Source organism: Nicotiana sylvestris, chromosome 2, assembly GCF_000393655.2.
Source record: "Nicotiana sylvestris chromosome 2, ASM39365v2, whole genome shotgun sequence".
NCBI lineage: Eukaryota > Viridiplantae > Streptophyta > Magnoliopsida > Solanales > Solanaceae > Nicotiana > Nicotiana sylvestris.
The window spans coordinates 215,729,494-215,737,486 of NC_091058.1; the positions used below are offsets into that span (position 1 = coordinate 215,729,494).

Below are 7,993 nucleotides of genomic sequence, written 5' to 3' on the forward strand. Positions count from 1 at the left end.
GAGATATCCGTAACCGGTCAAATATCATGGCGGAAAACCCGAAACATATCAAATCAATGGCGGTTATTTATGCCTTATGAGATTTACTTCTATAATTAGAATTGTACTATAGATAGGATTCCTCTACTATATAAAGAAGGTTTTGATCACTTTGTAGAGACTTACATTTACACATATCAGAGCAATACAATACTCTCTACATTTACTCTCATCAGTTATTGTGTTTCTTAACTAATTTGGACATCGATCAGTTCGAGGCTGAATCACGTTCCAAGGCTGGTTTGCTTTATTTTATTATCAACTTTTATCGTTAACTTTTGCATTTATCAATTGGTATTAGGCGAAATCACGTATCCTTAAAACCACATTATATGTTTAATTGTTATCCGGTTTTTAGGGTAAACAGTTTGGCGCCCACCATGGGGCTAAGGATAATAGTGATTGCCTAGTATTAATCCTCATAACACACACTGCTTTTACACTTGTTCCCGTAAGTGTCTTTGATTTCAGGAATCAACATGTCAAACTCTCAAGTAGTGCCCACTCACACAGACACCGACCTTGGTCTTCATAGCGAGAACGGGCACATAGTCGCCTCGGGAAACGGAGTACCTCCAATCAATCTCGATGGACCACAGACTGTAGATCCGGTCGATGTCAATTCTCGTGTTGCGATTCATGAAAATTTAGGCACCGACCCTGAAAATAGCGTCCGCAGAGACACCCAGGGAGCCGATAAGAATGCACAGAATGGTGAAGAAGGCGGGATTAACCTTCGAATGATATTTGAAATGTTACAGACTCAGCAAGCTGCGATAGCGCAACTCCAAAATCAGAATCGAGCACCAAGCAGAATTGAACTCGATGCATCACAGGAAGTTATTCATAGGGTCGAGCCTATACCAGAAAAATCGAACGATAACGGATCAGGAACTGACCCAACCATCATGAAAATACTCGAGGAGCTCACTAAACGGATCGAATCAGGAGAAAAGAAAATCGAGGCTAACGATAAAAATGTAGAACACACAACTCACAGGTTGATCAAATACCGAGGGCACCCCCGATTTTAAAGGGTTTGGATTCGAAGAAGTTCGTACAAAAGCCTTTCCCATCGAGTGCGGCTCCGAAGCCCATTTCAAAGAAATTCTACATGCTAGAAATTTCCATGTACAATGGAACCATTGATCCTAATAAGCATGTCACTTCTTATACATGCACAATAAAAAAATGACTTAGAAGATGATGAAATTGAATTTGTTCTGTTGAAAAAATTTGGAGAAACTTTATCGAAGGGGGCGATGATATGGTACCACAATTTGCCACCCAATTCCATCGATTCCTTCGCCATGCTTGCTGATTCGTTCGTAAAGACACACACCGGAGCAATAAAGGTTGTGACTAGAAAATCGGACATCTTCAAAGTGAGACAAAAGGACAACGAAATGCTAAGGGAATTCGTATCTCGGTTCCAAATGGAATGCATGGACCTACCCCCGGTTACCGATGATTGGGCTATCCAAGCCTTCATTCAAGGTTTGAACGAGCGAAGATCGATAGCATCACGACAACTTAAATAGAATTTGATTGAATATCCACCTACAACCTGGGCCGATGTACATAATCGATACTAGTCAAAGATCAGAGTCGAGGATGATTAGTTAGGAGTCCCTTCCGGTTCCATTATCCAAATAGATTTGAAGGTAGGATTTAGAGAGACATCGACAGAGAGCCCCGATCAAACAGATACTGGTACCAACTATACAACGCAGACCGTAGAAACAGTAGACCAAGACGTAATCCCGTTTGGAATGATCGAGGACAAAACTCCCGAGGGATCATGAGTAAGAGTGGCTTCGATAAACATGTTGAGCCCAAGGAAACGCCACAATTATCAGAATACAACTTCAGCATCGATGCATCGGGTATTGTATCAGCCATTGCATGGATCAAAGATACTAGATGGCCCAAACCCCTACAGTCCGACCCGGCTCAAAGAAACCTTAATCAAATTTGCAAATACCATGGAACCCATGGTCACAAAACCGAAGACTGCAGGAAATTAAGGGAGGATGTAGCTTGTTTATTCAATGAAGGTCATCTTTGAGAGTTCTTGAGTGATCGAGCTAAAAATCATTTTAGAGACAGGGATGAAAATAGGAAAAAAGAGTAGGAAGAACTGCAATACGTGATTCATATGATCAATGGTGGGGTCGATATTCCACAGGGCTTGATATTTAAACGCACCAAAGTTACAATCACAAGGGAGAAGCGTACCCGTGGCTACTTACCAGAAGATACCTTGCCTTTCAACGATGAGGATGCAGAAGGGATGGAACAGCCTCACAACAACGCATTGGTAATATCTATCTATATGAATAAAATTCAAGTTAAATGTGTATTGGTTGATCCAAGTAACTCGACAAATATTATTCGATCGAGGGTCATAGAGTAACTCGTCCTCCAGGATCAAATCGTGCCTGCAGCTCGAGTACTCAATGACTTCAACATGGCGAGTGAAACCACCAAAAGGGAAATCATTTTGCTAGTAAATGTGACCGAAACTATCCAGGAAACAAAGTTCCATGTAATCGAAGGTGATATGAGGTACAATGCGTTGCTCGGAAGACCTTGGATCCATAATATGAGGGTAGTACCTTCAACGCTTCATCAAATCTTGAAATTCCTAACACCGGAAGGAATCAAAATGGAGTACGGCGAACAACTAGTAGCCAAAGAGATGTTTGCAATTGATGAGGTAATACCAGTATCGGCACTAATGTTAACAAAGGGACTAGAGTCGAAGGAAAAATAAGAAGTCAAATAGCAACCACAGTCGTCGGCCTCGACCAAATTGGAACAGCAGGAAGCTTTCAAGGATGATGATTATATGATACCTCGAACCTTCGTAATCCTCGACGATTCTGATGCCACGAAGTCACGGTTGAAGAGTTGGAACAAGTCATACTGATCGAGCATCTGTCCGATCGAAAGGTATACCTGGGCATGGGGTTAACTCCTAAGCTCAGGGAAAACCTCATTAAATTCCTTATTAAAAATAGGGATTGTTTTGCTTGGTCCCACCTTGACATGACAGGGATCCCATCAGAGATTACCACTCATTGATTGAGCTTGGACCCAAAGTTCAGACCGGTAAAGTAAAAAAAGGCCACAATCCGAGGTAAAACATGCATTCATCAAGGATGACGTAACCAAACTTCTCAAAATAGGATCCATCTGGGAAGTAAAATATGCCGAATGGTTAGCAAACGTAGTCGTAGTCCCCAAGAAGGGGAATAAACTTAAAATGTGCGTAGACTACAAAGACTTAAACAAAGCATGCCCTAAAGACTCCTTTCCTTTGCCGAATATCGATCGCATGATCGATGCCACGGCCAGCCACGAGATCATCATCTTTCTCGATGCCTACTCCGGGTACAACCAAATAAAAATGAGCCCGGAGGATCAGGAAAAGATTTCATTTATTACTAAGTATGGTACTTACTGTTATAATATAATGCCATTTGGACTAAAAAATGCTGGTGCTACTTACCAACACCTATTAAACTGAATGTTCGAAGAACAAATAGGTAAATCAATGGAGGTTTATATTGATGACATGCTAGTTAAGCCCCTACGCGCAGATGACTATTAAACACATTTACAGGAAACCTTCAACATATTTAGAAAATACAACATGAATCTCAACCCCGAGAAATGTGCATTTGGGGTCGGTACGGGAAAATTCCTCGGCTTTATGGTGTCAAATCGGGGAATCGAGATCAACCCCAATAAAATCAAAGCGATTGAAGGCATCACATTCGTGGACAGCGTTAAGGCCGTACAAAGATTAACATGGTGTATAGCCGCCTTAGGCCGGTTCATCTCGAGGTCTTCGAATCGAAGTCACAGGTTTTTCTCACTGCTCAAAAAGAAGAACAATTTCACTTGGACCCCGGAATGCAACAGGTGTTAGAAGAGTTAAAGCGGTATCTTTCGATCCCCCCATTGCTTCACACTTCGAAAGTGGACGAGCAACTCTACTTATATTTGGCAGTCTCGAAAGTTGCGGTAAGCAATGTCCTAGTTCGAGAAGAGCAAGGTACGCAATTTCCTGTTTACTACGTCAATCGAACTTTAGGTGAAGCCGAGACCCGGTACCCACACTTAGAAAAATTAGCGATTGCTCTAATAAGCACCTCTAGGAAATCAAATCTGTATTTTCAATGTCACCCAGTTTGTGTTGTAACCACTTACCCCCTTCGCAATATTTTACACAAGCCCAAACTCTTGGGCCAACTGGCCAAATGGGCCGTCGAAATCAGCGAGTATGATATCGAGTATCAACCCCGAACGGCCATCAAGTCTCAAATCTTAGTAGACTTCATGGCCGACTTCACGTCTGCCCTCATACCCGAGGTCGAAAGGAACTTTTTTCAAAAATGGGTACGTCTTCGGGGGCGTGGACCCTTTTTACAGATGGAGCTTCAAATGTGAAGGGGTCCGATTTAGGCATCATTTTGAAGCCGCCCACAAGCAATAGAATTAGACAATCTATCAAAACCCCTAAGTTGACTAACAGTGAGGCCGAGTATGAGGCCATGATTGCAGGTCTTGAGCTGGCTAAAAGTTTGAAGGCAGAGGTCATCGAGGCCAAGTGTGATTCCCTACTAGTGGTTAACCAAGTCAACAAGACCTTCGAGGTTCGAGAAGATCGAATGCAGAGGTACTTGGACAAACTGCAGGTAACCCTACACCGATTTAGAGAATGACCCTACAGCATGTACCTCGAGAACAGAACAGTGAGGCCGATGCCCTTGCAAATTTGGGGTCATCAGTCAAAGACGACGAAATTAGCTCGAGGACTGTCGTACAACTTTAAAAGTTGGTAGTCGAAGAAGGCCATGCAGGAATAAACTCCACAAGCCTAACTTGGGATTGGAGGAACAAATATATTGATTATCTAAAGAATGGGAAGCTTCCGTTGGACCCTAAGGAATCGAGGACTCTGCGAATGAAAGCTACACGATTTACATTGGTCAAAGATGGAACATTGTACAAAAAGATGTTCGATGGGCTGTTGGCAATATGTTTGGGTCTGGGAAACACCGATCACGTCCTCTGAGAAGTTCACGAGGGTACTTGCGGGATCCATTCCGGTGCCGAATCACTGGTTCACAAAGTCATCAGAGCAGGGTACTATTGGGTCAATATAGAAAAAGATACTAAGGAGTTCGTTCGAAAATGCGACAAATGCTAGAGACATGCACCGATGATCCACCAGCCCGGGGAGCAACTTCATTCAGTCCTATTCCCATGGATATTCATGAAATAGGGAATGGATATCGTCGACCTTCTGCCATCGGCCCTACGTAAAGCTAAATTCATTTTATTTTTGATTGACTATTTCTCTAAATAGGTTGAAGCACAGTCTTTCGAGAAAGTCAGAGAAAAAGAAGTTATAGACTTCATCTGGGATCACATCATATGCCGAGATAGTATGTGACAATGGAAAAGAATTTATCGGCAGTAAAATAACGAAGTTCCTCGAGGATCTCAAAATAAAAAGGATATTATCGACGCCATATCATCATAGCGGGAACGGACAAGACGAATCAACAAACAAGACCATCATTCAAAATCTAAAGAAAAGATCGAACGACGCTAAGGAAAATGGAGAGAAATTTTGTCCAAAGTCCTTTGGGCGTATCGAACGACATCAAAATCTAGTACGGAGGCAACACCGTTCTCCTTAGTATATGGCACCGAAGCCCTGATCCCATCGAGGTCGGGGAACCCAGCGTTAGGTTTCGATACATAATGGAAGAGTCAAATTACGAGGCTATGAACACAAGCCTGGAATTTCTAGATGAAAAACGGGAAGCCTCCTTCGTTAGAATGGTAGCACATAAGCAGCGCATCAAAAGATACTACAACTGAAGAGCCAATTTTCGCCACTTTCGAATCGGGGACTTAGTTCTGAGAAAAGTCACCCTCAACTCTCAAGATCCAAACGAGGGGAAACTTGGCCCAAATTGGGAAGGGCCATATCAGGTCCTCGGTGTCATCGGAAAGGGATCTCACAAACGTGGCACAATGAACGACAAATAATTGCCAAATAATTGGAACATATCGCTCCTCAAATGATATTATTGCTAAAGTGTGACTCTCTCCCTTTTTCATTTGTATTTGATACTAACTTATTGCAGGTGTTCGATCGAAGACATCGAAAAATTCAAAATTCTTCAACACAAAGACCTCAGGTTTTAAAGCACACATTGCACTCTTTTTCCCTTAGATCGGTTTTTGTCCCAAATGAGTTTTTCCGGCTAGGTATTTAACGAGGAAACAATTATTTGTGCTACCTGTGGATAATTCAACAGTATCTGAGACTTCTTTACAATCAACCTCGAATACTAGGGGGCATCACCCTCGGATGTAATCACTCTCGGATGTTATGCTCTCGAGGAAAATACTCCGTATTAACAAGTCTCGATAGGTAAAATTTTGTAAAGGGCATGGTCAAATGAACAGTGTCCTTGTAGATTACTCAAGCGCCGATGGAAAAACATGTAGACATGAATGATTTATGGAAAGAAGTATTTTCTCCTTACCAGATGCTCCATGCCTTAGTGAAATTTCTACTTTACTTATGATCTATTGTGGAAGCTGGCTCAAGTGTTGATCGCAACTAAAGATCGAGCTATCGATCCCGTACTCGGGGACTACTGTCCAAAAATCAACATTTTCGAATTATTAAACTTTGACACCCTAAGACCTTGAAAAGGCAATCCTCGATTTTATAGGCCATGGCCACCCTACTCAGGGAATGACACTTCGGACAAGTTCGAAGTATAATCGAGAAACAAGCCTAAATGGAAAATCTCAAGTTAAAAGCTACAACCAAACTAACACAATTTGGAGACGTCCGAATTTCGTAATGAAACAGGCCTTCAATTACTTACATAAAACCGATTAAAAAAGGCTACCCTCGGTAAAGTTACAAAAGGTTTCGATAACTTCAACCCTCAAAAACCTTAAGGGGTACCAAATTGTTCGAACTTTCGAACAAACTTATGCTAAGGCAGAACAAAGTAAAAGGTTTTCGATAACACTGAATCCTAATGGGTACAGATTTATCTCGTACTAAGGCATAACAAATTTTTATATGATTAAACTTTTTAAGCCAAAAAGGGAAAAAGCCACTATTTTAAGGCTATATCAGCCCAATTCAAGAGCCTAAGGGCCATTATATTATTGAGTTCGAGAATCCACCCTCTCTCAACTGAAACCTAAGGGTTTTTTTTACTCTACGTTCGAGCAAGTACTCACTCGATTATAGAGACTATACTAATCTGATTTCGACAAAATTTTCACAAGGCAATGAAGCGAGTCAAAAGTTTCACAAGATATAAAGTATATCAAAATTATCAATAGGCAAAAAACAAAACAGAGTTTTCACAAAACAGAAATTGGATACGAGTCGGAAAGAAAAGGGATCTTTCATATATGCAAAAATAATTACAAAGACCACTCAGGGTCTTACACAAAAAATTCGAAAAAGAAAAAAAATTCTAAGTGCCTAATCTTCCCCGGGAGCCTCATCTTCATCTTCTCCACTCTCGGATCCACTCGCGCTCACGGAGTCATCATCATCAGAAGAAAGCAGCGCTCTAGCTTCGGCCTAGAGTACTTTCGCACTCTCGATCTCGACAGTAAGGTCTAAGCCACAAGCATGAATCTCCTCGAGAGTCTCTCTCTGAGACTGGCATTTGGCATGCTCGGCAACGCAGAATGCTTGACCCTGAGCAGCATCGGAAATTTCCTTTGCTCGAGCGTGAGCAGCTTCAGCATCAGCTCGGTAGACGGCCATGACCGTCTCCGCGTCAGCTTTGTTTTTTCTGCCTCAAATGTGGACTTTACAAGTTCGACGGACAATTGAGCCTCGAGCTCCTCAATTTTCTTGGTTCATGCCGAATTTTCCTCCTTCATG

General features: G+C 41.9%; 1 protein-coding gene across 1 annotated transcript; it reads left to right on the forward strand.

Annotated features, from left to right (window-relative positions):
• Window positions 1–4,442: 4,442 nt before the first annotated feature.
• LOC138886280 (uncharacterized) lies at window positions 4,443–5,506 on the forward strand. Its single transcript, XM_070167348.1, has 2 exons — window positions 4,443–4,745; window positions 5,420–5,506. The coding sequence occupies exons 1-2, from the start codon at window positions 4,443–4,445 to the stop codon at window positions 5,504–5,506; spliced, it is 390 nt and encodes a 129-aa protein (XP_070023449.1).
• The last annotated feature ends 2,487 nt before the right edge of the window (window positions 5,507–7,993 follow it).